The sequence below is a fragment of the Falco naumanni genome, chromosome 2, assembly GCF_017639655.2.
Source record: "Falco naumanni isolate bFalNau1 chromosome 2, bFalNau1.pat, whole genome shotgun sequence".
Lineage (NCBI taxonomy): Eukaryota > Metazoa > Chordata > Aves > Falconiformes > Falconidae > Falco > Falco naumanni.
This window is the reverse complement of record NC_054055.1, coordinates 23,702,669-23,729,416: the sequence shown is the minus strand read 5'-3', so window position 1 is coordinate 23,729,416 and position 26,748 is coordinate 23,702,669. Positions and strand designations below refer to the sequence as shown.

Below are 26,748 nucleotides of genomic sequence, written 5' to 3'. Positions count from 1 at the left end.
GTGCTTGTTTATTCTCTTTCTGTTGTAGGCTGCAGTGACTAGAATGCTGTCTTTTCCTGACAAAAGTTTAGGATTGGTTGCCTGCCTGCAAAAGTACAATAAAACTTAATTCTGTGTCTATCATTCATTTTTGAACAGGGGCATGAGCTTCTGTGCTGCTTGAGGATTCCCTCTGGTAAAGTAGGGGTTTCAGATTTTTATCCTTGCTTAACAAAACCCCTCAAAAAACCCTAACAGCACCTGTTATTTCTTTCTGTCTTGATTTTTTCAAAGGACAGAAATCATGGTCAGGAATGGTCCTCATGACCTCAGTGATGAGGCAGAGGGTAGCAATTACAGCCTTGATGCTGGGGATTAAAATGTCAAACCTGCTTTTCTGTGTTTGGAAGTTTATGGTGATCTGCAATTAAACAGTAGGGTCTTCCAGCCCCCTCTGAAGTCTTGGGTCTTGGTTTGCAAGCTGTTAGTTTAGGGACTCCTGTTTTACTGGTTGACTCCTACAATTACCTTTTTCAGCTTTGTATCCCTAGATTTGCATAGTAGCTGTCTACAGAGGGAAGGTGTTGATAGGTATTTCTCACAGATTTAATGTTTGGGGGGTTAAGGGAGAGGTGCAAGAATCTCAGCTGGTTTGTCTTTAAACATTTTTGTGTGAATTCAGCAATGCTGATGTTTTGTTTCATCCATTCTTCCATAATTTCTGCAACACTTTAATGCTGTGCATTAGCTGGCATCATAATTGTTTTAATGCTTTGGTATACGTTCCTTGTAGCACACAGGATTCTTTGCTAACTGTAGATCAGCTTGCTGTAATTCTTTTAAATGCAGACTTTTGTCCAACTTTATTATAGGTACATATCTTCCCTTTAGTTTTGGTGTTAAAACTGTGTTTCAAATGTAGCATGTAGTTTTGAACAGCTTTAACTAACATACTTCTGCTTTTCTGGTTTTGAAATGGTTCTAAAGACTCTTGTCTTGTGTAGCAACTTAAAAAGCTGTCAAAGATTATGCAAGCTTGTTAAAAGAATAAAGCCTGTGAGTTGAAATTCGATATTCAGACCCATAAAATGAGTAATATTGGAACCAAGTATACTTTATACAGATTAAGATGAATCTTGCAGGGGGAGCTGGAGAGGTCAGGCTCACCTGAACAGTGTGGAATTGTTAGTATGTAAGCCCTATTTCTGAACAGGGAAGAGGGAGGATAGGGAAAAACATGGTAGCAGGCAGACTTCTGAAGCAATGTATTTTTCCTTAGAAGCATATGGGGGTTACAAGTTTTTCAAACGCTGCAGTTACTACATACAGATCAGATGACAGGGCTTTAAAAACTGATTCAGGTGTTCAGTGTCATTTGTGATGCCTGAGGGTATCTCAGGACCTGCAGCGTAGCTGTCAGCCGGGGTTGGTGAATGTTTTGAATGTCCTGGGCAACTTCAAACAGTGCCGGCTGCCTGCATCTAGGCACCTGAACGGTGTTCTGAGAAGTGGAGGAACTTGGTCTAGAAACTACTGGATAAAACTCCTTGACCTAGTTTTGACAGGAAGGCTACTCTAGGTTATGGCTTTCCCCTGTTCCCCACTATCACAGTTGTGGTTGCCCTGATCTGTAATGCTGTGCACGTGAGCAGTTATGTTCTCAGTGTTATTCCAAGAAAGCTCTAATAAAACTAGCTGTCTGTAGCACACTGCAAGCAGAACCCTAGCACCATGTTAAACCCTGGGGACTGCAGTGTTAATGTTCGGCGAGGATCAAGTGACTTCTGTTAGTTGTGAACCAGCTGATCATGTTTCACACTTTGTACTGTGTCCGCTTCCTGCTTTGAAAGCATTTTCCAGAGCTTTGACTGGGTTGAACAGCAATAAACAGCCTCCGCCCCTGCCTCCAGCTTGCTGTGAGCTCTGCTGATGAAGCAGCTCAAGTTCTCAGACGTCAGTGTTCCAGGTCCATAGTTTGTCTTGAGCTTGCAGAGTATGTTTGCGTGGCTTAGGGGTTGTAGAGGGTGGGTAAGCTGGAGTTTGTTGGAGTCGGTGGTCAGACTTGCTGTAGGTGAAGACAGAAGGCAATATAACCAGATTCTATAAAAGAGCCATTTCTTTACTTGAACGAAGCTTATCGTATCTGCAAAGGATCTAGCCCGGAACAGTTGCAGTTTCCAATAATGGTTTGAGATACTGCAAGATACAGTGGCTTCCCAGGCAGCGGCTGTATGTTTTGTGAATTGAGTGCCGTGATGCTTTATTGTAATTATTGAGCGGTTTCCTGCATGGTGGTTTTGGTGTGTGTGCTTTGTTTAACTGAATTGTGTCTTTCTCTTCTGTTTGCTTTTGAGCATTGACCAGGAAGCCTAGCATTCTTCAAACTGAAGACCACGTGCAGTCCTAGTATCTGTAAGTGATCAGATCGGTACCTAGCATTGTAACAGAGTACTGCTCTTACATGCTGAAATAAATGGCCACGTGTAAAATACCTAGGAAGTCCATTAGCATGATGTAAAAGAAAAATCTTTATGTTGCTGCTTTTTGTGACCGATGAGTTAGTGGTTGTTCAGTAACTCCACAGTGCCACGCTCTCAGAACTTGGTTCTTTGCCATATTCCTCACAAGACATCAGAAGAAGAGAAGCACACGGAACTGTGAACAGTGTATTCATCTGCCTTTAGTTCTGTGTTGCGAGGCTGAGGTATGCACTATCATGCTTAGTGTTCAGATGATGAACTTGCAAATTCAGTTTTGCTGTTAGTTATTTCTAAAGTCAGCCACCCCAGGTATGTGAATTCAGGCAGATGTATTCTGGATGTGGAAGGGTATTATCTGTTCTGTTGAGCTGCTTAACATACAATTGTCACTCTTGCTCTGGAGGTTATTAGTGCAGGGAGTAAACTTTCTGAGACTATACTAAATCACTAGTCCTTTGTTCCTGTTTTTCATTGAGTGTGTGATCACAACAGTTACTGGTGCTCCAGCTCAGCTTCCTCACCGATGGGTGCTGGCATGGGACCCTTCAAGCCTAAGAGTCTGGAATATAGCATGCATCCTGCGCAAGGAAGAGCAGAACTCCAAACAACAGATCCTGCTGTGCTATTTTCAAAAAAGAAACAGGTGAGGGTTTGTTTTTGGTTTTTTTTTTCTTTTTGAAGAGTTCAAAATATGCTGCTTGCACAGTAAGTGATGTCCTAGCAGTAGCCTTCACATTTAGTTGTGGCCTGGTGAAATTTTTTAGGGAACAGCTGGAGAGCTTGCCAAGGTTCCTAAGCTCATGTGTTAGAGGGTGTAGACTTGGTCAAAACAAAGATTTTGTTCTGTTGGATCTGTATAGCTTGACTTAGTGATGCTCTATTCTTTTGGCAGATAGAGAAGTGAAATACTTGATTTATAGAGTGTAGGATATTAGTTAGGGTTGTGATTTGCCCAGTGGAAAATAGCTTCAATTCTAAGGGAAGAATAAAGTCTGTAGAAAAGATTGTTACGTGTGCAACTATCAAAAGAAGAAAGCACACCATTTGTACAGACACTCATTGCTTTTCTTCACAAACCCTGTCAAGAAAACTGAGTTACAATCATTTTTTTTCTAACACTTTAGAAGCATCCATCACCCCAGTACTGGCCAGGTGCAACACCTTGGTTTGTAAACTGCTTTACACTTGATGTGGAGGTCAGAACAAACAATAGACAAACTCAAAATTTGGAGTATCAGAGTGAGAATATCTTTCCTCTTGGTATGCCAAAAGAACACTGAAAAGCCTCCAGAACTTAGTGTCCCTTTCATTCTTTCAGGAGTTCCTGAGTTGGATGTTTTGAAGTGTAGGCGTGACCTGACACTGAAGGATAAAATGGATCAATGATTAAAAGTAGTGTGTTTATAGCAAAGCAAATAATATATGATAATGCGAGCTAAAGGTTAGACACTGCAGGATCATAGAACAGTTTCAGTTGGAAAAAGACCTTTAAGACCATTGAGTCCAACTGTTAACCCAGGACTGCCAAGGCCACGGCCACCGCTAAACCCTGTCCTTAAGCACCACAACTAGGCATTTTTTAAAAACACACCAGGCAGCTTTCCAGCCACTCTTCCCAAGCCCCTAGTGCTGCGTGGGGCTGTTATGTCCCAAGTGCAGGGCCCGGCACTGAGCCTTGTTGAACCTCATATACCTGGCCTTGGCCCATCGGTCCAGCCACCCTTCTGCAGAGCCTTCCTACACTCAGGCAGATCAACACTCCCCCCCAGCTTGGTGTTGCCTGCTAACTTTCTGAGGGTGTGCTTGATCCACTTGTCCAGGTGATCGATAAAGATCTTAAAACAGATCTGGCCCCAATCCTGAGCCCTGGGGAACACCACTTGTGACCAGCTGCCAGCGGGACGTTACTCCCCTTACTACCACTCTTTGGGCTCAGCCGTCCAGCCAGCTGTTTACCCAGTCTAGTGCATACCTGGAATTTGCAGTTCTTGCACCTATGTTGTTTGTGAGAACTACCAAATGCAGATTCCTAAATTTATTTAACTTTCCTGTTTTTTAGGAATGTAATCACACACCGATCGTGACTCCTTCAGCGTTGTGTAGAGAACGTGTTTACATTCTGCACAGGTCCATTCTCATCCTCTCACCTTCCATATCACAGCTAAATTCTTAACCTCTTATCTGGGCAATTTTCAGTCTCTGATGCCATTCCACTTTGCTTTTGGCAATATTGTAATTTTTTTGCTTGTATCTTTTTCAATAAAGCATGTTAAGAATGCTCTGTATGTCTTCAGGGTAAAAATAGAGTGGCATGAGTATGTAAGGCCTTTTAAGAGTCACTGAACAAAAAGGTATGGAAGTAGATTTACAAAGGGATGATGTTTATGTCACTGAATATTATCACAGTAACATAATCTTGCTGTAATATTTTTTTAAAATAAGAAACTAAATACCATACTGCAGGATTTCTGGACTTCTTTAAAGCCTTTGATGCAGGGCCCCATCAGAACCATTAAGCTGGAAGGGCCATGATTTGGTACTAGAACACAGGCTAAAGGAGAGCTACATAAAAAGGAGAGACCGGTGGGAAGAAGGCAGAACAGTGCAGTTTTGAGATGTGCTTGTGTGGTTGATCTTTATGTGTTTGAAAGGCAAAAGTAACATTTGTGATACGTGGCCTAAGGTGGCTGTGTTCTGTAGCCATGGGATGATTTCCTAAGCCTGTAATATTAAAAATTCATTTCACTTAATACAAAGCACAAAAACATGACTTCTAAGGATTAAAAATTAGTAAGGGGTTGTGTGAAAGTTGTAATAATCACCTGAATGCTGGGCAGGGCCTTAAAACTTGATACTGTAAATGCAGTTCTGTGATGTGTCACCAGAGGGGTTCCTAATCCAAGACAGACCTCTGAACCGCCTGCTCGGCCATCCGTACTAGTAAGGAAACAGAAACGCAGCCCTGTTGAGAGGATGAACCATGAACAGTTGAATACAATATTAATAAACTCCCTCAAGGAACAGCTGAAAGACTGTAGCATAAGTATACCTAGAGAAAGGGAGGAGCTATTTATGCTAAAAAATTGTAGCATAAAATGAATATAAACAGATCATAAACTAATGATTGAATTTAGGATAACTGATCACCAGAGAAGTGAGTGGAAAGAGACTTCCATGAAGGAACATTTAGGAAACATTTCTTTACCAAGAGGGTGGTTGATGACTGGGACAGAGTTCCTAGAGAGGTGGTCAATGCCCCAAGCCTGTCAGCGTTCAAGAGGCATTTGGTCAATGCCCTTGAGAACATGCTTTAACTTGGTCCACCCTGAACTGGTCAGGCAGTTGCTCTAGGCCCCTTGCAACTACTCTATATTTTGTTTCCCCGTTGCCTGGGATAGCACTAGACATCAGTCTACGAGATAAAAGACCTTTTTCCGTCTTTTGCTCCTACTTAAGCTTTATACCTCATACTGGTCTACAACATGGTAGACTCTTGTGCCAAGCCCTTTCAGTTACTTTTTCCTTACAAAATCTTAAGGGCCAATGTTTAGTTAACAGAACTGAAACAGTAATTTAGCATTAAAAAATCCTGATTATTTAATACAATCAACCACTCTATGCGTGTAGAGCATAGCAAAATTCAGGTCCACTGCTTGTTCCAATGCTGTAGAGTGACCTCCAGGACTGAGGCTGAAATACATAGTGGTGGTATGACACACTGAAAAGCAGTCCTGTTCATCTCACTTTATACATGTGTAATTTAAAGCTAGGCTTTTGTTTACTATTGGAAAGCAAATGTAAAGTTAAAGGTAAGATTTATCAATTGCACTTCCTTGAAAGGAGGAGTCAGGTTTTCTGTTTGCATTGACACCTCTGAAATCTTAAGCACATAATTTTGCTTTATGGTAATAATTAGATTACAAAACACATTACAAATGATTGATCTGGGCAAAAATGTACTAAGACTGGTAATCAAGCATTTAAAAATGTGTTGAACACTTCTTATTCAATACATACGACTGTGGAACATGTTGAGGGGAATTTTGAAACAGTCTAATAAAATAAAAATCCAACTGAAATTGGTAAAGTAACTCCAAAGATTTATTTATTCATCTATACAACAGAGGTCAGACAATCCTAAGAACTGTGGAAATGAAGACAATTAAGTACAACTCGAAGTAAGGAATTGCAGTACTGTGGAAGAATTTTTTTCGAATTCAAGTCAAAAACAGTTTTCCAAACACTACAATTAAGAAAAACAACAAAAGCTACCTCAAATCACTCTTCCCTCTGTACCTCAATCTCAGTATAAACCAGCACAACCCTGCTACCCTCATCTCAGGTGCGTGGCTGGTGCTATTAAGACTGCTCACTAGCCATGGTTTGCTGGAGTCAGCTGTGCTTCAGAAACAAGAGTTTTACTTCTCCATGTGAAAAAGGAAAAAACCCAAACATCCATACGGCCACTTCAGCACTGCATGTCAGAACGAACTATTGCTCAACAAAAAAAATTAACCTCTGCCAGAACTATAGTTTTATTTCCCCTGATGTGCTGTACCCCAGCCTCCTGACACACCTATAATGCACTTCCCATCGGGACCTTCCTCAGCTGTCACCACCTCCCACTATGCCCTGCATGATGGATTAGTGCCAGCAGTAACCAGGATGGTCAAGTCCCACTACACCAACCCTCCTCACCACAGAGAGGTCTACAAGTAGAGCCTGAGCAGGACCAAACAATTACTCAGTGACGTAAGGAGGTACAGACCTGTGTTTCTTGATCCTTGCTCTAGCTTTCCTTACACCAGTGTGAATCAGGAGCCCGTATACTGAAGACAGCAGGTTTACCTCAGGGTAAATGCAGAAGTGAGATGGAAGGAGCATCAGCTACCTTGCACAGGACTCCCAGTGTGCTTGGGCCTGAATCTAGAGGCCTTCTGAGAGATGCCCTGTTGCCTTCAGTGGGCTTCTGACCAGACCTCTGTACATGTGTGCAGCAGTACCAAGTTCTGAAAACAGTTGTAAAATCCAGGTTATATTGTTCTAAAATGCTATCTTACAGATTTTCCACTTCTCTGTAACTTTCAATGCTTGTCAAATGCTGCTAAAACACTGCATACAGCTTCATAATAATAAAACCCTAGAGCCAAATGATCGCTGCATTCAACTTAAAAGCCAATTTTTAGAAGCAACTTTTGTATTTCATCATATTTACGATGATGCAATTACTTTTTTTACGTTTTTTATCTTCAATTGCACATCCTTCATTAGGACATACTAGAAAAAAAAAGTATGGATTACACAGTCTTTTTTCTTATAAGGACTCATTTAGAGAAAAAGGTTGTGGATGAACATCTCCAGTCTGTCCATACTTCCTGCAGCTAGTCTCATTGTATAGCCTGTTGAGGAAAGTCTCTGCAGGTCACTGGTAAGCTAATGACTCAAGTTTAAGTACTTGTTATCACCTTCTAATACAGTTAGCAAACCACATCCCTTTATAGCCTAGTAAAAATTAACTGAATTGTTCAAAATTTCTAAACTGAAGTTCACATCAAACTTCAAAATAAATACAACTTCATAAAAAATGTTAGGAAAACCCCCCATTTTATTTGCAAAAACCTATGCTTGGTCTCAAAGGTATCCTATTTAACCAACTATATCCACTATGGAACACACAGGATTTATGCAATATGTGAGAAATTATGGAACTCGATTAGAATTGCAATGATGTGATTCACTGTGCTAGTAATTAGCTGTTTAGAGACTTGTATGTATATCTTAAAATGACAATATATGTGTTTCTTCAAATTTGGTTACAAATACTGGTAAAAGAAAATACTGTCTCTACAAAGTGCTGGAGTTCCTCTTCTTATGAAAGCCAATGCCAAAAAATAATCAGGGTGTTCTCAACATTTTGCAGGATCACACCCAGGAGAGGTTACAGACTGTGATTATTTTTACAAAAGGAACTCTTTCAGAAGTTAGAACAGCTGTGATAGGATGGGTTTCCAACACTTCCTTCCCTGAAGTCTCCTTAAATGATGGCATCATGTTCATCACTGTAACAGAAACACAGTAATTAATGTTCTGCAGTACAAACAACAGTCAGCATGAGAAAAAGCCACCCAGCCACTGCCAAGAAGGTTATTTTGTGAACAGAGGCTGTCTTGCTGGGAAGGGCTAAGGAGGGCACATTGATCTGGGTGTTACAGTCATCTTTGAGCCAAGCCTGAAGTCAATAGAACAATTTCATTTTGTCGTCACTCCAAGCTCCACTAGCCTTATTAACATTTTGGCTTTCACATTTCATTCAAGTATATATTTTTAGATCACCTGTTGCTCAGGCATTTTTATCCTATCTTACCTGCACCCAGTAGTGACAGGTAATCAAAGCCACACGCTCATTGACACGTTTCCTTTGTTTTAAAGAGACTGTTGATCTGAATTCTACAATATCCATTCAGACACCACCGTGGGTAAATGTGCAGCAGGGACTGGTTGAATTCTGTCCCCAGCAAGCAGGAGTCAGGACAGGGAGAAAGCACAAGGCCTAAACGCTAGCATCCCAACAAGTCTAATGACATCACCTCACTTAAAACAAGCTTCTCAACTGAGATGGGTGATACTGAATAGGAAAAAGAAAAGCAATCTAGTTTTAAGAATTCCCAGGTCCTAAATGAAATGTGGGACAAGGAGGTAAGTCTGGAAGCCTGGAAGAAAACAGTACAGCTGAGTATAAACAGCAAGTGAAATGGTACAATTTTGGTTGAACTATTCACTAAAAAACGGGTGAGATACAAGATGAAGTAAAAATCAGATGTCTGACTGGTTCTGTGCTCTCAGAAATGAATGCTACAAAAGAAAGGAAAAGAGTAGCTCCACAGAGAAGAACATACCCAAGACAAGACTGGACCTACTACCTCCTGTCTCCCAATCTGGTAACATAAATGAGAGACCAGCTGCCTGGAAGAAGTTGGTGGCAAAGAATTCAGTTAAATCAGTGTTTTTCAACTTGTACTGTACAGACTGACAGAAGCCCACAGCCAATTTCTAAAAGGTCTTGAAAAGATGATTAAGAAAAGCAAGATAGGCTTGTATTTGCTGTACAGCACCTGCACTCCACAGGGAAAATACCAGCAGCCTGCAGCTCAGACAAGGTGGAAAGTCACTGGCGTACACAGAGTAAACAAGTGACTTTAGGTGGGATCCAGCCTACACATTTCAACATCCACAGCACAGACTTTATCTAAGACTCTCAGCTACCCTCACAGTAAGTGAATACAAAAAACGCAAGGATAGGCTGGTTCATCTGACAGATTTACCCAATTTCAGGGTAATAGTAATGATATGAAATGAGTAGTTCACATGCAGATGCCTGTACAGTTAAATTAATGCTACTTCTCATTTCATGGACTTGTGAAAAGTATTTACAGCAGGTTCAGTGCATATGATTTTATGGACAGGTTTCTGGAGTTGAGAAGAGGGTAGTAGAGAAAACTAAGTATTAGAGATTAACCAGTCGGCCTGCCTATGTTGCAAAGTGGGGCAAAAGTCTAAGTTCACGTATTGACAACAATCAAATGCTATGCTTTTAAAAATGTGAATAATGGCCATATTGCTTTCAAATGTTTTCTGTGACAATAAATAAAGGAATCAGTTCAAGAGTGGTGGCTTAAGAATGTGGAATATTAGATGTCTGGCTTTAAAACTGGCTGCTCGAACTAGACTTGAAGGTACACAGAAGGTGATACAAAAGAGAGATGGTAACAGAGTTCTAAGAAGATGTCATAGAGGTAATAGAAAATAGAGCTACTACAAAAAAAATAATGGCAAGGGGGAGGAAAACACTAGAGTGAATAGAAAAATAAGAGTCTATGAGGAAGTGTTAGGAAGAACCAGAAGTGTTGCAAATTGGAGCAAACATTTCAAGGAAACGTTATCTATTGATGGAATAGCTAAAGGACAAGTATTCTTTAAAAAAAAAAAAATAAAGATGGTATAGAATAGATCAGAGAAAAAACCCACACAGAAGAGTGGCATAGTAATAATGAGGAATAGCTGAAGTAGTGAAAGACAAAATATCACCATTAAATCCCTTAATGACATTAATATCATGTACATTAAACAAATGTATGTATCAGAGTTCATACTCCTTGTTCTGTTTGTCGTTGTTCCCCTCAAGAAAGTGAAAAATTGATGGGAACTTACATGGTTCTGTACTGTATGCCTCTTCTAGAGTGGTAGGTTTTGCATCCGATGTAGAGAATAACTAGGACTCCAAGTGTCAGCACAATGCCACCTACAAAACTGCCCACATCAAATCTGGAGGTTTTGGGTACAACAGCCCCAGATTTTGATGTGGCTGAAAAGAAGACAACAAAAGGCGCTTTTTACAGAGCTTGCAAAATTGTGTTTTGAGGGACTTCTCTACATCCTGCCCTCCCCATTAATATATCATCTAAAAACACAATTAGAAAAATTTAACACAGATCAACAAGCAAGACACCAGCCATGCATGCTGAAACCTAGAGCTCCATTTTTAAGTGCCAGTTTCTGGTGACAGAGGCAGCTGACCCAACTGCTTGCTGTCTCTGAAAGACTGCCCCTTTTCCTCTCCAGCTCCCTCTTTCCCCTCCCTTTTTGTCCCCTGCTTTCCCTTCCTTCCACACATGCAGTTCCTGCCCTCCTCAGGCCAGTTCTAGTGCTTTCATACCCTCCGTGAGCCAATTTAACTCACTAAGCTGGCCTGAAATTAACCCAAGCAGAAAAGGAAGTTGCTTTTCCGATGAGCATCCTGAGTCAGCCTGCAGAGGGGTCCAACAACACCCAAGTCAAGCAGTATAGGTTACGTGGTGGCGCTAAAATCTGGTGGCAATGAGCTGTCAGATATCTTTACCTTGTCTGACAGAATTGCACCCTCACTCTCCACACGCAAGACCAGCTCTACAGCCCAACACAAATATTGACATAGATAACATGACCTCTGATAAGCCACAGCAGTTTCTGTGTAAAAACTGGTTTTATCTGCTATAAACTCCAAACAAAAGAGCCAGCCTTTGCCAATCTCTGTTTATACTTGCCACAGGGAGCATTACGTGGCCAACTAAAAAAAAAAAAAGCTCTGCTGAACACATCTTCACCTATTCAGTAAGACTTCACTGACATGAGCAACCCCAATCTGTTTGGAAGTGTAAGCACAAAGCGATGCGAACAAGCAGCTAACTGCAAGTACTGAATTCCACACTTACTGTTTTCGTATTAAAGGCTGCTGTCAAACTGTATTTGACAACTTTCACATAAAGTGTGACTCATTCATAGTCATACTCTATTCTCCATTAGAGACAGAATTAATTACATTGCTAACAGAACTCAGTCTTTCTACCAAGCCAGCAGATGTATTTTGAGCCACAGGTCAGCTATGAAAAAGAAAGTATTAGAGATGAGTTCAGGTGAGCTGTAGAAGGGAGAGCTGAACAAATACAGAAGTTGTATTCAAAAGCCAGGCTTTCTCCCTAACATTGCTGATCTCCTCACTGGTGGCTGCTGGTTCTCACCACTCACATTGGTGTTTTTTTTTTCTCCTAAGTATGTCAAGTCTCTCACGTTAAGTGAAGCCTTATTTAAGTAAGTTGGAGTGCTCAAAGCAGTGTTATTATAGCCAACTTAGTAATAAACCCCCACTTTATTCCCGTTTTTCAGCATGCAAATACATTCTCTGTTATACCACTGTAAAACTAACAATTCTACAATTGTGGAACACATGTCAACGTACAAGTGTCTATGAGCTTCTTGAAATGTGATCTCACCTGTTACAGAAGTCAAAGAAATTTTGGAAGTGGTCACGGCCACTGTGGTGTTGAGTTGGGATGATGTGACTGATGAAGCTGTGGTGGACCTTGTTGTCTGGCTGGTTTTGGTGGTCTGAGTTGTCAAGGTGACAGGCATAGTGGTGTTAGTGGGCTGGCTGGTCAGGTGAGTAGTATTGGTCGACACACCTAGGAAATTTTTATTTGTGATATCACACAGAAAAATACATAAAGATAATCAACTGTATACTCATTGAGTAAGACAGCATTTATCATGCCCAAATAGGATGACAGAGTAACAATGAAAATGCCACTGCCTGGATATCCAGCCTTGCTAACAGACTCTTGGCCTGTGCATTTCCTTTGGAAAGACCCAACTTCTGATGTCTTGGGCTCAAGGTCAAGAATAGTTTAAAGGAAAAGCTGTAAAGCAAACCTGGATAATAGCTGATAACTTTTAGAAAGGTGTTTTTCTTTGGATATCATTATCCAGTTCCACAGAATCATCCCTAACTTACAGTATTTGAAAATGTGATAAAATTCTGCGTCAAGAATAACTTTCCACTTGAAGCACCAACTTTTCAGATAACAAAGCTTTTCTGATAAGAACAGTTTTTGCATGAGAACGCACCCCACCCCCCCATTTCAGTAATGACTTAATCTTTAACTTGTTTTTGAATGAAACACTAGCTTTGCTAAGGCTGCATGTATATTATACTTACCAGAGAGAATTCTGCATGTGGTAAACTTAATGCTCAAGAGGTTTTTCCACACGTGATAAAAGTTCGACCAAAGTAAATCTGCTGGCTTCTATCATTTATTTAGTAGCAAGCTGTCTTGCCAAGGTTAAAACAAAGACTGGAATGCTGTTTCAAGTTTAATTGACACCTAAACTCTTTAACTTTTACTCTGCTTTTACCTGACACTTCCCCTTCCCTCCTCAGAAAGCAGTAGTGAACTGTTCAGAATAAAAATACCATGAAGCAAAATTCAAGAATAATAGAGATTGATATTTATAGAAAAATCCTTAGAACCCTAGTGGAAGGCACCCAGCTAGGATGATCTCAAGAATAATTACTTATTAAGAAGCAACTAACAAGAAACATGAGCCTGTTATGCAACAAACATTTCTCTAAGCAGACAATATGAGGCAAAAAGCTTTTATATGTGAGGGAATTTTAGGGAGAAAAACCTCCATTTGCAGCTGTATTATTTCTATAACCTCATACAAGCTATGTTCATGTTAACCACTGCAAAAGCTTTTTATTATGGACATTCAAATGTCTAATTATAGCCATGTTTTTTTGAAATTGTCTAAAACTAGAACTGAAGAATAGGTAGTTTCATCTCAATTCCACAGTAAACTTGATATTCAATTTCTGCTTTTTTATACAGCATCTAAAACGCTTCTACAGAATAATCTTCCTGGAAGTGTGCTTTAAAATGTGAGTAGCTACACACAGAACAGTGTCTTTGCTAAGACTTAAGTATCACTACTTCAGATGTGAACATCAAAAACTTAAAGAAACCAAACAATGCAACAATTTAAGCATTCAGAAAGGAACTGGCTTACACAACACTTTTCTGAGATATTTAACATTAAAACTACCAAAACAGCCCAATACAGTCCCCATAGTAAATGTTATTTATTTTCCTGTTCTTTGATGTATTGTGCCATAACCCTAGGAAACACTTTGAAATGAGCATTCATTGAGATGGAACAGTTGGAGTACTATATTTATGTGCTTACCTTGTTACAATTAGGAAATTCAGTTCCTCTATGAAGCATGTGTAAAACACATCAGATAAAATTCAGGGCACATTTTAATGGCGACAGGTAAACTCCCCAAAGGCACAATGATCTATAAATATCAAATGTTTCCTCATTGTAGGAAATAAGCAAGGAAACGTCTGTATGGAAACCATCTACAGTTATATCACATGAAACCACACCTGGTGACTGCATTCCTAATATAAAAGATACCGAAAGAAAGACAAATCTGAATGCAAGTTTCAACCAGTTAGTTTTCTGTGGGTATTTGTTGTTGGGGTTTTTTTTAGCCACGATTTCTGAGTGTCAAACTTGCTTGTGTTTCTGAGCAGTATGATGGTTAATTGTTCCATGCATAATGGTATTAGATGAGGTTACACAAAGATGGTACTTATTCCATGGGCATTAAATTACCCTACAGAAAACCTGAAGTCAGCACAAAAAATATCCAAGCAGCTATCATGAGGAATTTCAGCAAATTTGCACATTTTCCCCTCCTCCCTTGTCTACTAGCCATCCTATTTTCTTACTTTATCTTACAGCACTTGGTGATGTAATATAAAGAGTAAAATCTGGTTAAATCTCCTACAGACTTATCTTTCATGATGTATTTCGCATCAGTCAGTTCAAAACATCACTGGGAGGCTATTTGAGGCAGCTGGAGAATTTGGGGAGCTGACGTAAATCGGGCACCAATCTGTTCTTCTGTATCTTTGAACAATCTCACCCGTACTATTTTACTAACAGATGAAAGAACATTTGCTAGCAACATCTGTCCTTTTATCTTTTATTCCCCCCATTACTTTTCCCCAAAAAGACCAGCTGGGCTTCATTGAACATCACACTAAACAAACCCAGACTGAGTTAATATTTATTTAAAAAGGAATGCATGCCAGTAATATAGTTCGGGTTTATGACACCTTATTTTTGAAGGAGGCAAATATTTTACTTTGTATGCTACCTGTGTTTAAACATTAAATAGCTATGCTATATCCATCAATCAAACTATATATGTAGCATAAAGATAAGAATTCTTAGCAGCACGCACTACTCCCTTAGTGTTCATTCTTGTTCAATTAGAATACAAGTCAAACCACAAAAGCACTGTGCTAACATACGAAATAATTATTATTGAATGCTCATCGTAAAATAAATAAACACTCTCCTTTGCATGGAAAATGATTGAATGAAACAGACTTTTGCGCCTGTCGTGGAAAGGTTCCAAAGAAAGAAAGAAAGGAAAAAAAAAGCACAGACTTTAAGCAAAACTAAGTACATATATCCAGTAGTCTTTACCCTGAAGAGGTAAAGACAAATAATCAAAATGGATGAACATGGTCTTAAAAATCCGTGGACTGTTAGAAAAGAAAAAAAAAACCCAAGAAAAAAAAAAAGAGGAGGACATGACTCAAACCACATAAGCATGGCTGTTAGGTTTGTACTGTGCCTGTGCCTAACAGTACTAACAGTAAAAGGCTCAGGTCTCTTTTCACTGTTATTATGTAGAGATGGTAAAGCTCAAACCTCTGCAAGAACCCCTCAGTCAGGGTTGGAGCAGAGGGTGAAAACACCTGTGGTTAACAATGGCTTTACACATAGGGAAGGCCCCAAGGCAACAAGGGGATTGCAACCATCTCTCCACTTTCCAAGTCAGACATGCTTAAACCGGTACACTGCAGGCAATGGAATGAGGCACTGCACCACTGCCTTGTATCAAAAGGAAGGTCTTTGCAGAGATTGTCTTTTTTCCCTGGTGAGTATTTTATTCTTAAATGAGTAACAAGCAATCTTCTGAGTGTGGTAGCTCAGAGGTTATCTGAAGATTACAGAGATGCAAAGCGAAAGCCATACTGGAAACAACAACATAGCTGGGATCTTATGATCAGAATAAAACTCCACAAAGTATCTTAGGGCAGGCCCTGCTTTCACATGGCTCTTAGCACAAAGGGGACGCAGTTCATGCAGGAAACTAGCTTCTCTTCTCTTAGTTATAACCTTTTATCTGTGCATCACAGGCTGAACAACTGCATGACATGAATTACTATCCAGTCTTTACTGATGTGGTGAAATATGCCTGTAACAAGTTCTTCCAAAAGACCTTTTTTTTTTTTATTTACCTTTTTTCATAATCTCATACCGACATAGCCAACAGCTGGAACACTGCAAATACAAGTGAATGAACTGTTTGTGTCCTAGGTTAAATAGCTGCTTTCAAACTCTACTGGTTGATCTAATACAGCTATTTCTTCTTTCGACAAAGATGTGTTTTGTAAACACATTACTTATGTTGGAGCATCAGAACTGCAACACTGCTGCCTTGGGAAATCACCCTTACCTACAGTTCTTTTGCCAAGTTGTGAAGGAAAGATGGTAGTGCTAGAACAATGCAGAAGTATCTGTGACAGATTGTTCCAGATCTGCTACTTGCGGCTCGCTTGAACTCTGCTGTTTTGTGCTGTGAGCTTTATAAGGACTATTTTCTATGGTATAAGGTGCCATGAGTATTATCTAAAAGACAATGGAATCTTACTCTTGAAACTCAAGCCTCCAGGACTTCATTATACCCTGAATCTACCTGCTGTGAAATAACATTAAACAGATACTCACTGTTTGCACAATAACCTATTCATCTTTGCTTCAGGAAAATGGAAGAATTTTGCTCAGCGACAAAGAATGAACATTAAAAAGACCAACTTCTTTCAATTCTTCCTTGAAGTTTTATTTTGATTATCACATTTTTCAATGTTATCACAAACATCAGCGCTTCTACTGATGAAGCACAGTACCTAAACTTGAAAAACAGTATAGCTTCATTTCAAGAGCTGTTTTACATGTTGCCTCCCAGCCCTAAAATGATAATGCCTTTCTCAAGCACCCATGGTTTGATGCGTATTTTTTTTAGAATTTGGTATGATCTGGGGTAGGTTTGGAGCTAGCTTCTAAGTTCATAGTAACAGACAGATGAACAGATACATACCTACTGCAGATGTTGCTGTAGATTGTGTGAATGATATAACAGTGAGATTGAATGAACTGTTATTGCCTTCAAGGAAAAAACAAAACAAGAGGAGAAATATTATTCGTTTTCATTTTAACATACTATAACTAAAGTACCCACAACAATGGTTTCCTTGGGGCATCTGTGTGTGCACGCTACAAGTGGGAATACAGCAGAGTATTCCATCCCAAAGCAGATGGTTTGATCCTTTTGTAAAATGCTTCCAGATCTCAAAGCAGCAAGAACATAGTTACACTGTATGCACAACAGTGCCCAAAAATTCTCCGCCTGAATTCTTTACTCCTCTTTGCTTTTTCTTTGGTACAATCATAGCCAACCAGCCCCATCATTGAGTACTGCACAAACAACCCTCACACTGACATACCTGGGACATCAAGTTGCAGGTTTAATTGCTCTTGAGAAACAGTCCATGATTGTACAATTACAAACACATTCTTTCTTCCTTATGTAGGCTTTTATACCAGTGTAAGCCATGTACGTGTATGGGGCTAAACCTTTCCTGCACCGGCCCAGTGCTGTAACCAGAACACAGCTTTGGGTTTCCCCCAGGTTCCGAGTGCTTACTTCTGCAATCCTGGGAACACATCTGGATGTGGACTGCATGCTCATACAGGTGAAAAGAAACCACGTACACTGCCTGGAATTTGGGTGTGAGTCAGTGATGCAATTAACACAAGACAGTGAGTCAATGAGCAGAGTATTGACTATACGTCCCATGTCGCTGGCCAAGAGCAAATGAGATGAGCGAAGTAGTACAAGACAAAAATGACTCAAGGAATACGCCTTTGCATGGCACATGCTTAAAGGCATAGAGTTTAATGCAGTCAAATGAGATAACACTATGAAATAAATGTGTACTTTAGCAATGAGCTCAAGCATGGTGGAACTAGAATCCATTTTGACATTAAAAATCAAATGAAAAAGTGCCTTGCCTTTTTCTCAAGAGCACTCAATTCTAGCCTAGCAGACTTCTTGAGCTGGTGGATGTCTTTTTAACTGTAAATTGATGTTGGCAGTTATTTCTATTTCTATACATAAAATTCTGCCATTTTATTTCTTCTCCTCTCTGTTGCTCTAGGTTACCTAAGGATACGAGGATTGAGTTGTGTTCTACTGTTCCCCTTAAATGTCTTTAGTTGTTCCGGAATAGATGTGACAATCAAAGTACCATCCTCATGTCCTACAGCTGTTCACAATTACATAAAATTAAATAAAGGGCAAACTATTACAAGACAGTTTGAGGCGTACAATAATACACATTGCTTTTCTCACTGCTACTGAGGAACAGCAACAGAAATGCCGAGAGTATTACCTTGCAACTTAGGGTCTGGAACCGTACTGAAGGGTGCAGTACTGCTGGAGATGTTCATCTCTTCATTTTGAACATAGAAAACAAGAAAGAGTGAGACAGATTTAGGCACTTTATCACCAAGAAATGAAAGAAGAAAAAGCTAGTGCAGCATCTGTCACTTGCTTTGGGCATATAAATGACTAAACTACCACGGACAGGAGTTAGGTATAATGATGATATAAAAGCATGGTACCACAACAGCCTGCTTTTAGCACATCAAAAACTGTATTTGCACTACCCAGCCATCAAATGAACTGGAACTCCTTCCCATCCTCAGTTTTATCTTCCCCATCATCACCATCCCAAGTTCTCTTCTTCCTTGACATGAAAGGAGACTGAAAGAAGCAAGAGGTAGAAAATCAGGCACCTTCCTTCAGTAATAACATGATGTGCATTGCCTACAGCAGAAGAAAAGAATCTCTCATGTAAATCTTTTCCTATAAAGTCTGCAAGGCCTTTGCAGGCAGATGGGCACTGGCTCTGCCCCGACATGGACAGCATGGTAAGATAACAAGCTCCACTAACAAGCAGAATTTCTTAGTTTGGGACTAACAGCATGTTAATGCTTCCACTAAGCATTCTGCAGGTGGGGAGTGGGATAGAGGAAGATCACACCTCTGGTGAAATACTATCATACCCTAAAGACTAATTGAGGCCCGATTACTCTGTCCTCAGGCCTGGTCTACACACAAGTGGTAAAATTTAAAGATAAACCACACAAAAAGAAAACTCTGGCATTCACATGCATGTAAGAGGATCAGTTGTGGATTCTGTCTTTGCCAAACAGTTCAGTTTTGGTAATTTGTAACAATATCCTACTAAAGGCAAATAACATGAACTAAGTATCACAGAAATAGGACATTTTCTTAGTAGTTGCAAAACCTTAGTGAAGGTCTCAGAGTGGTAATGTTTGCAAAAAAAAAAAAAAAAAAAGTCAAACCACTCACTGTATCCCACCCCTGCGATATCAAGATTGATGGCAGCACTGCAAGATATGTTAGACTGTTTCATGAGGGAGCTTAGGGAAAGCAAGCAGACAAAAAAGGAGGATGTGACACAGCTAAATACAGCTTCCCCAGGAAGGACCCAATCCTACAGAAAGTGGTCCACATCAGAGCTCTTCCCCCCACATTTAACAATGATCTGACTGAGGAAGCTAAGCCAACAGAAAACTGACGTTACACTCCCTCCCCAACAGTACACCATGTTTTTTGCTGCCTCAACCAGCAGAACTGACTCCCTGTAGGATTAGAAGAAAGAGAAGGGAAGGAACCAGCTGTGGAAGGGAAGGCAGGACTGTATTAGCCCTAGTTCAGATCAGGTTGGACTGCACACCTTGAAAGATGTCAAGGACCTTATCCAGCTTAAAAGATAAAACTTTTTTCTTTTCCCTTCTCAAAAAAACCCCAAATTGACAAGTTGCTTAATTTAGATCACAAACAGTTGCTCCAGAATACCAATACATCTTAATATGGGGCACTGCATAAGCATATGGCACATTGTAACACATGGCAGCAAACAGGACATGGTAAGAAAAAGACGATTGACACTATTCCCCTACTCCTCTGTCCTCAGACTGTGGTTTTGGATTTGGAAGTGTGTGTATCTGCAGAGACAGCAGGAAACTTGAACCAAGGAGGCAGGAAGGACTCCTGGGCTAAGGCAAAGGGAAAAGCAGCACATGCTTCTACGCAGCGATGGCTCTGACAACTGGAGACTCTCATTTGAGACCAAAGACCGCACAGGGCAACCGGCCCAAAGCAAAACAGCGAGGGTTTCTGGCCTTCTCCAGGGAGCAGAAGTGCAAGGGTTACACGCCTGCACCGACCCAGGTGTACCAGTGCAGGCATGAGCGCAGGAAGGAAGCGGGAAGGAGCCGGCAGCCAGCTGCAGGCGGAAGGTGCTGCGCACAAGCAGAGGTAAAGCTCTTTGGGCCACAGGATTAGTTGCAATATTGGGCCCACAAATCTTGAGTAGAGAAACTCTGCTAATACTTGTTCCCACCGTGATCCAGAGGAAAGGGAGGAGGGGACTGGAGGGGGAAGAAAGGAGCTCTTGTGTTCATTTTTCATGATGAAACAGAACCAAACCAAGGAAATACCAAACTTAAAACCAATGCACCAAAGCACTACACACTGGAAAAGAACAGAGAAAGGGGATCAACGACATTTTTGTCAGACAACTCTTTTTCTTCCTCTCTGTTTAAGGTCAGCTGCAGCTAAAAACACAACTGCTTGTGGCTGGGCAGGGTGTATCTGAAGGCAAGCGTGCTTCCTGTGAAATGCTACGACAGCTTGGTACGTTGAGTGCTTCCAGGGCCTCTCGCAGTTTTGTTGCTCTAGTGTATGAAAAGTCATGAGCTGGAGACAATTCAGATAAGCAAACTTTCAAAAGGACAAAATCAGGCCAGTTCTGCCAGCTTTATAGCTGGAACTCGGCTTCCAGAAGTACCTTTCAGACACAGGAGCTGAAGATCCGTGCTTGTGCTAAATGCATAGATAGATGCGGGGTAAGCAAAGGGGATTGCTCCGATACTTGTTGAAAATGGACAAGACAAGTTTAAAAGGACTTGGTTTTGCCAGATCCTGCAAAAATCAGCACAGTGGATAACACCCATGAACCTTTAACGCTAGGAATCAGTAGTCTCTGGCTCAGGCATGTACCAAATTACTAGTATTTGTATATGAAGGATGAGTGGCACTACTTGTTCAAATCCCCGCATGTGACAAAGGTCAGTTTGCCCGCTCCTGCCTTCACATTTAAGATAACCACATTTCTAAGGGCTCACAGGCTTTACGTCTAGTCTGACTAAACCTCACACTGCAGAAAGATGTTGGTATATAAACTCACATTTTTATAAGCGCAATTTTACACATTCATTTTGGGGACATACCAAAAGTCATACATAAAATTCTGTTTCAGCATCTTCTCAAGTTTGATGCCTAGCAGGTAAGTATGAGAGTTTTACGCTTAAGCCATTCTGCTTCTGTTGGTTTAAAAAAACCAAAAAGTACAGAGGCACTGACACTGCACAGTCCATCAGAGAGATCTCTGACTTGCACAGCAACAGTTAAGCAATCTGAATGAGTAACAGTTGAGGTGCTGGAAGGGTCAAGGCAGAGATGTTAGAGCAGGTGACATTAATATAACCACACCCTAGATAGTCTCCACCATCAGGATACTCTTCTTCTCAGTTGAAATGGATGAAACTCAAATTCTGGAAATTAAAAAAAAAAAAACCAACTCCCAATCCCAAATCTACTGTAACATCTGCCTAACAATTTTGACAAACTATAAATTCAAATTGCTGCTATCTGGACACTTTCTATTTCTTTTCCCCTTTGACTGAACCTTTTTTTTTTTTTTGAAGTGGCATTCTCATCTTGAGACAGAGGTCAGCCAGGATTATTTATCTCCGCAACTTTTTGGACAGGTCCTCATGCCTTAACATTGTGAAATTACCTCACAGTCTTGCAAAGGAAAGCGTAAACACAGCTGGCTTCAGGAAACAACACAGACCCAAGTAATTGATTCTCAGCCCTGGTCAGTTTGAGACTGAAAAGCTACAACACCTTTTGCTGTCCCCCAAGAGTCTAAGAGAAGTGAGGAGACCATACCTGTTTTCAGGCCTGGAGGCTGCTGCTGCTCGGTACATTTTTGTACTGTGAGTAGTTCTGTATACAGGTAGGCTATTGGAAGATGTTGCCAACTATCTTTTCTGAGCAGCACGGGAAGGGCATGGGGGCAGCTCCCTGCCAGGGAGCCTGGATTCTCCTTACTTGCTCAGGTATCAGGAAGTTGGCTGGACTTTTCGTAACAGTGGGAAGGACTTCTCCCAAACCGTAACATTTTGGTGATGTGTCTTCCACTAACTCCACCGACACATGGAAATAAATAAACTTTCCAGCAGAATAAAAGAACAGCATTATACTGAAATAAGCAGTCTGCCCAAAAAATCTAACTGGAGTGACGACAAATCTACTGCCAATTTCACTTTTTGCAAATCACAGTATTTAACTGCTTACACACTTTCTCCTGCAGCGTTCATTTGTGAGCCACAAACTTTTGCTGAAACCAACACAAACCTCAGCAGTAGTTTCTGGAAGTTTCTGAGTAAGTGGGCAGAAAAAAAACCCCAGAGAGTTCAATAGATACATTAGACTGAGCCTTAAAAGGGCACAAATTCTCTCAGCAAGTTATAAACGGGCTCTAGAAAACAAATTCATCTATAGAGGAAGGTCTACATTTGACTGTCGAAAGTTAGATGAGATCACCCCTGCCCCAGGAGACAGCACTGACTGCACACTCAGTTAAACCAACATGCGCACTCAGGAAGCAGCATGGTAAAAGACAGAGCAAGCCGATCTTGTATCAAATGAAATGACAGTCTATAGCTGTAAAATGGAAGCCACAACATCTTGGCAAAGTGGTAAACAGGTTACTGGTAAAGTTCTACAAAAAACCCCTTGCTTTTTTGGAAAGGGCAATAAGCTGTTTACGTTCCTCATTTTACTTTTTTTGTATCAATTTATATTATAGCTTCACCAGATTAAACAACAGCATATTAACGCTGTTGGACTGGCTGACATCCCTTCGTAGGCTCATTTTGGTACCTATTTCGGCTTCTTTAATTAGCAAAGCTATGGGGCACCACGTGGGGCATTTCAGTCTTCTGAAAAGGGAACTCTGGCAGCTCGGAATCTCGTACGTCCCATTTTATCTGAGTGTGCATCAGCGAATCTGGTCTTCTACCACCGGGGCTGAAGCACAGGCAAACGGGAGGCTGCGTATTCTCTCGACTCGGCCATCGAAAAAGGGGTATCGCTGCAAGCACCTGGCAGAAGCGCGACACACGCACCGCGGGTCCCAACAGCGGGTCCCCCGCGCTACCAGAAGCCCCGCCTGTGCGCGCAGCATCACGGCGGGTAAGCGAAAGCGTTTCTTTCCACTCCACCCCTGCCTGGGCCGCCGTGGCTTCCCCGGCTCCCTGTGACCCCCCGGCCCGGCCGGCCCCCGCGGGAAGGCGCTGGCTCTCCGCCGAGGGCACCTGCAGGGCCGGGGTATGTCCCCCACCCCGCTCCAGGAGGGGACCCACGGCGGAGCGAGGCCGGCACCCCTCTGTGGGGTGCAAACACCCACGCCACGCACCCCCCTCCTCCTTGTTTTCCCACTGTTTCTTGTTTTACGTGTTACTCGGTTCTGCTTCAAAACGGTCCCGCGTACCGAGCCTGAGCCCCCTACTTCTGTGAGGGCTCCGCTCCCGAGCGCCGGGCCACGTGCACCGATGCGCACCGTGCAGCCGAGCTCTGCCTGGGGACGGTGGGAAGCAAGAACCGGCGACCCACCGAACTTCCTTGCGGCTGCAAACCCGAGCGTAGGGACACCCTGCGGGGCAGCCCCGCTCCCTGCCGCCAGCGACACGACGAGGCCTGGGTCCACCCAGCGGGGCTGTCGCGGCAGCCACCGGCCGGCCCGGCTGTCGGTGCCCGCGGTGCCCGCCCCGCCCGCCCGCGGCCGCTACTCACGGGAGCCGGGGATGAGCAGCAGCAGCAGCGCTGCCGCCCGCAGCGCGCAGCAGGCGCCGGCGAGGAGCCGCATGGCGCTGAGGCAGCCGGAACGCCGCGCTCGCAGCCGCCGCAGCACCGCCAGGCGCGGCCTGCACGGGAAGGGCGGGGGGGCCGGAGCGTGGCGGTGGCGCGTCCTGCCCGGGGGCCGGTCTCCGCTTGTCCCGCCCGCAGCCCGCGGCGCGGCAGCCGGGCCCCGCCCCCGCGTGGGGCCGCCCCTCAGCGCGGCCCGGTGGCAGCCGGCAGCCCCATGGGGCTGCTGTCCCGCCGGCCTCCCCGCCACTGCCGCCGCTGTTGCGGCGGGCTGGGCCAAGCGGTGCGGTAGCCGCAAGGAGAGAGCGGGAGCGGGGCCGCGCCCCGCACCGTGCGCACGGAGCTGCCACCCGCTGCGGCGGGCCCGTGGGCGGCGGCGGGCCGGGGGTCGGGCAGCGGGCGTGCCGCCTGCACACAGCGCCCGCCCTGCCGGTGGCAGCCAGGCCCCGGCCCCAACACCGGCGTGGTACCCCCACTGGAGCCTCGGCGTGCGGATTTATCCCCCCTGTTGGCAGCAGCGGTGTGACCGGCGCCCAGCCGGTTGTTCGCGGTGCTCTCCGCAGCCTGAGCGCACCTCGCCCGGGGTGCGGGTGCGCCGTCCCTGTCGCACGGCGGCCGCGGGCCGGGTGCGCGGTGCTGGCTGGCGCACGGGCTGCGGCCGGGTTCGGTGCTGGTCGGTCACCGGGGCTAATGCCGTGGAGGCGCTCTGAGACTTCCCCGTGTGCCTGGAGAGTTGCGAAACCAGAGAGAAATTGATGAGGGAAAGTGAAAGATAACAGCCGCGTTCAAGTCTTTCACATTTTTTCTCCTCTACTTCTAACGTCAAGTTGATGTTAGAGATTTATTTTTCGTGGGAAATTTGTTAATACATTCTGAAGACCGAAAACAACTTGAAAATTATTTGTCAAAGGAAGGAAAACTGCGCTACTACCAATGGCTTTCTAGTAAGTTAGAGAAAAACACTTTTAACGTGGATAATTGTAGGATCACCACCCGAGCGGCGGCAGGATGTTCAGCATGCATTGCTGCATTTCTGATCGCTGCAGCACAGCGGCATTCCCGCGACAGCCACGCGGCTGAGCCGTGGCGGGCAGGTGACAGCCTGGGAGCACAGGGCGGGCTGCGAAGCTGTGCTCAGGCACCGCGTGCTGCCTGCTCCCCTTCCCCAGCAACAGCATCATCCTTCCACATGCATTTGCTCTGTAACTCTCAGCAAGTGAGCGGTAAACTATAATACTGAATAAAAAATATTTATTTATTTATTTATTTATTCTAGCCTAGTTAGGCCCTGTAGTTTGCATTTGGTGAAAACAGGTGCATGCATTATACTTCTGGCATTTTCTTACGCCTTTGCTCTGCATTGCTTCCCGTGCTGTTTTCATGACTCAGGTACCTGACGACCAACGTGTGTCTTTTTTCCTGTGAATTTTCTGAGATGATCCTCCAAAGCTTTTCTTTATGATGGCAGTAGGAGTGATATCTGCAGCTAGCCTAACTCCAGTAAAGCTTAGAAGTACTAGTAATCTATATGTTGCTAAGTATAAGGACCTCTGTTTGGTTATAGAGGCAAAGCATATAGTGAGAAAGAATATTTTTTATTAAACTAACATACATTTAGAGGATAAAGATATTGTGTAAGTCATTCAGCTGTTGCACAACTTAGGCTTAGAACAGACTGGAAGCAGTTTATTTTGGAATAGCCTAATTAACATTGCTCAACTTGTGCGTCTGCAGGAAAAAGTAGTTAAGATACATGGAACAAAAAGAAGTCACAGGCTTGTGTGAGATAGCTACGTAACTTCTGTAGAAGTGATGAGTAAGCAGGAACTGAGATGTGTTGCAAAACAGTACAGGTTCTTTACTGCGTAAAGGCAGAGGTGTTGGTTTTTTGTCTTGTGTTGATTACATTGGTGTGATCTTGTTTCATTTGGGGCCTTGTTCTGTGGGAGGCAAATTTCTGACTAGGTATCTGGAGGTGGCTGGGAGTTGTGCTGAGAAGGGAACATTCTGGGAGAATTTAATGGAAATTATCATCTCCTTTTGGTACATACAGTCCCACTGACTATGACCCACTGCCGTTGTTTCACGTAGGCACCAGTGATACAGTCAGGAGCAGTCTGAGAAGTACCAAGGAGGACTGCAGAGCCCTAGGAGCAGCAGTAAGGGACTCAGGAACACAGGTACTTTTTCATCAGTCCTCCCAATGGCAGTCCAGGGGACAGGATGAAAGCTACCAGCTTTGTCAGTCTGGTGTCTCTCCAGGAAAACCAGCCAGTAAATCAGGGCAGCTGGAGGCAGGGGTGGGGACAGGCACAGGTGTGATGCAGCTCAGGCCAGGGTCGAAACAGAGCTCCTTGGTGAATGAGCAGAGGGCATGTGGATGGAGGTCCCAGGTGAGGTTGGTTAGGGCTTATTACTACAAGTTAAGGCTTAGTAAGTCCACTCGTGGCCCTGACGTTCAGGCAGTTCATCCAAAAGTACAATCTGATGTCTTAGAGGAATGTCCTTGATTAGTGAAAGTTGTTCTTGTGTTGGTGCAGTAGATGCATAACTGATAGGACATTCACACAAGTATTACAAATGATTTCAACAGAATTGTCAAAATTCATGGAACAGGAACATAAGCATTTCAGATCCATTTTGTCCGTGAGATGTTCAGATGGCTTTGTGGAGATGGTGCAGGTGAAACCAAACAACAGCTCCAGGGCAGGGTTAACTCAAAAGTTGATCAATAAAAAGCAGAAA

The 26,748-nt window shown here is 42.9% G+C and overlaps 1 protein-coding gene across 2 annotated transcripts; it reads right to left on the bottom strand.

Annotated features, from left to right (window-relative positions):
• Positions 1-6,542: 6,542 nt before the first annotated feature.
• Positions 6,543-24,098, bottom strand: TMEM123 (transmembrane protein 123). 2 transcript variants are annotated; one of them, XM_040583613.1, is made up of 6 exons: positions 23,932-24,098; positions 18,368-18,427; positions 17,014-17,079; positions 12,266-12,454; positions 10,668-10,821; positions 6,543-8,518 (listed from the first exon to the last, which is right to left on the bottom strand). In XM_040583613.1, the coding sequence occupies exons 1-6, from the start codon at positions 24,002-24,004 to the stop codon at positions 8,494-8,496; spliced, it is 567 nt and encodes a 188-aa protein (XP_040439547.1). In that variant the 5' UTR covers positions 24,005-24,098; the 3' UTR covers positions 6,543-8,493. The 2 variants fall into 2 exon arrangements, with proteins under 2 accessions (XP_040439547.1, XP_040439548.1); XM_040583614.1 differs by lacking the exon at positions 23,932-24,098 and adding an exon at positions 18,645-18,724.
• Positions 24,099-26,748: the final 2,650 nt, after the last annotated feature.

What these genes read in the sequence shown, in the direction of transcription:
- TMEM123 (XM_040583613.1), bottom strand. Translation starts at nt 24,004, where the DNA reads ATGCGGCTCCTCGCCGGCGCCTGCTGCGCGCTGCGGGCGGCAGCGCTG. An exon ending in TTCTTTGACTTCTGTAACAG is followed by an intron (nt 10,822 to 12,265) that starts GTGAGATCACAT and finishes TCTTCTTTTCAG; the next exon opens with CCACATCAAAATCTGGGGCT. An exon ending in GGCATACAGTACAGAACCAT is followed by an intron (nt 8,519 to 10,667) that starts GTAAGTTCCCAT and finishes TTTCTGTTACAG; the next exon opens with TGATGAACATGATGCCATCA.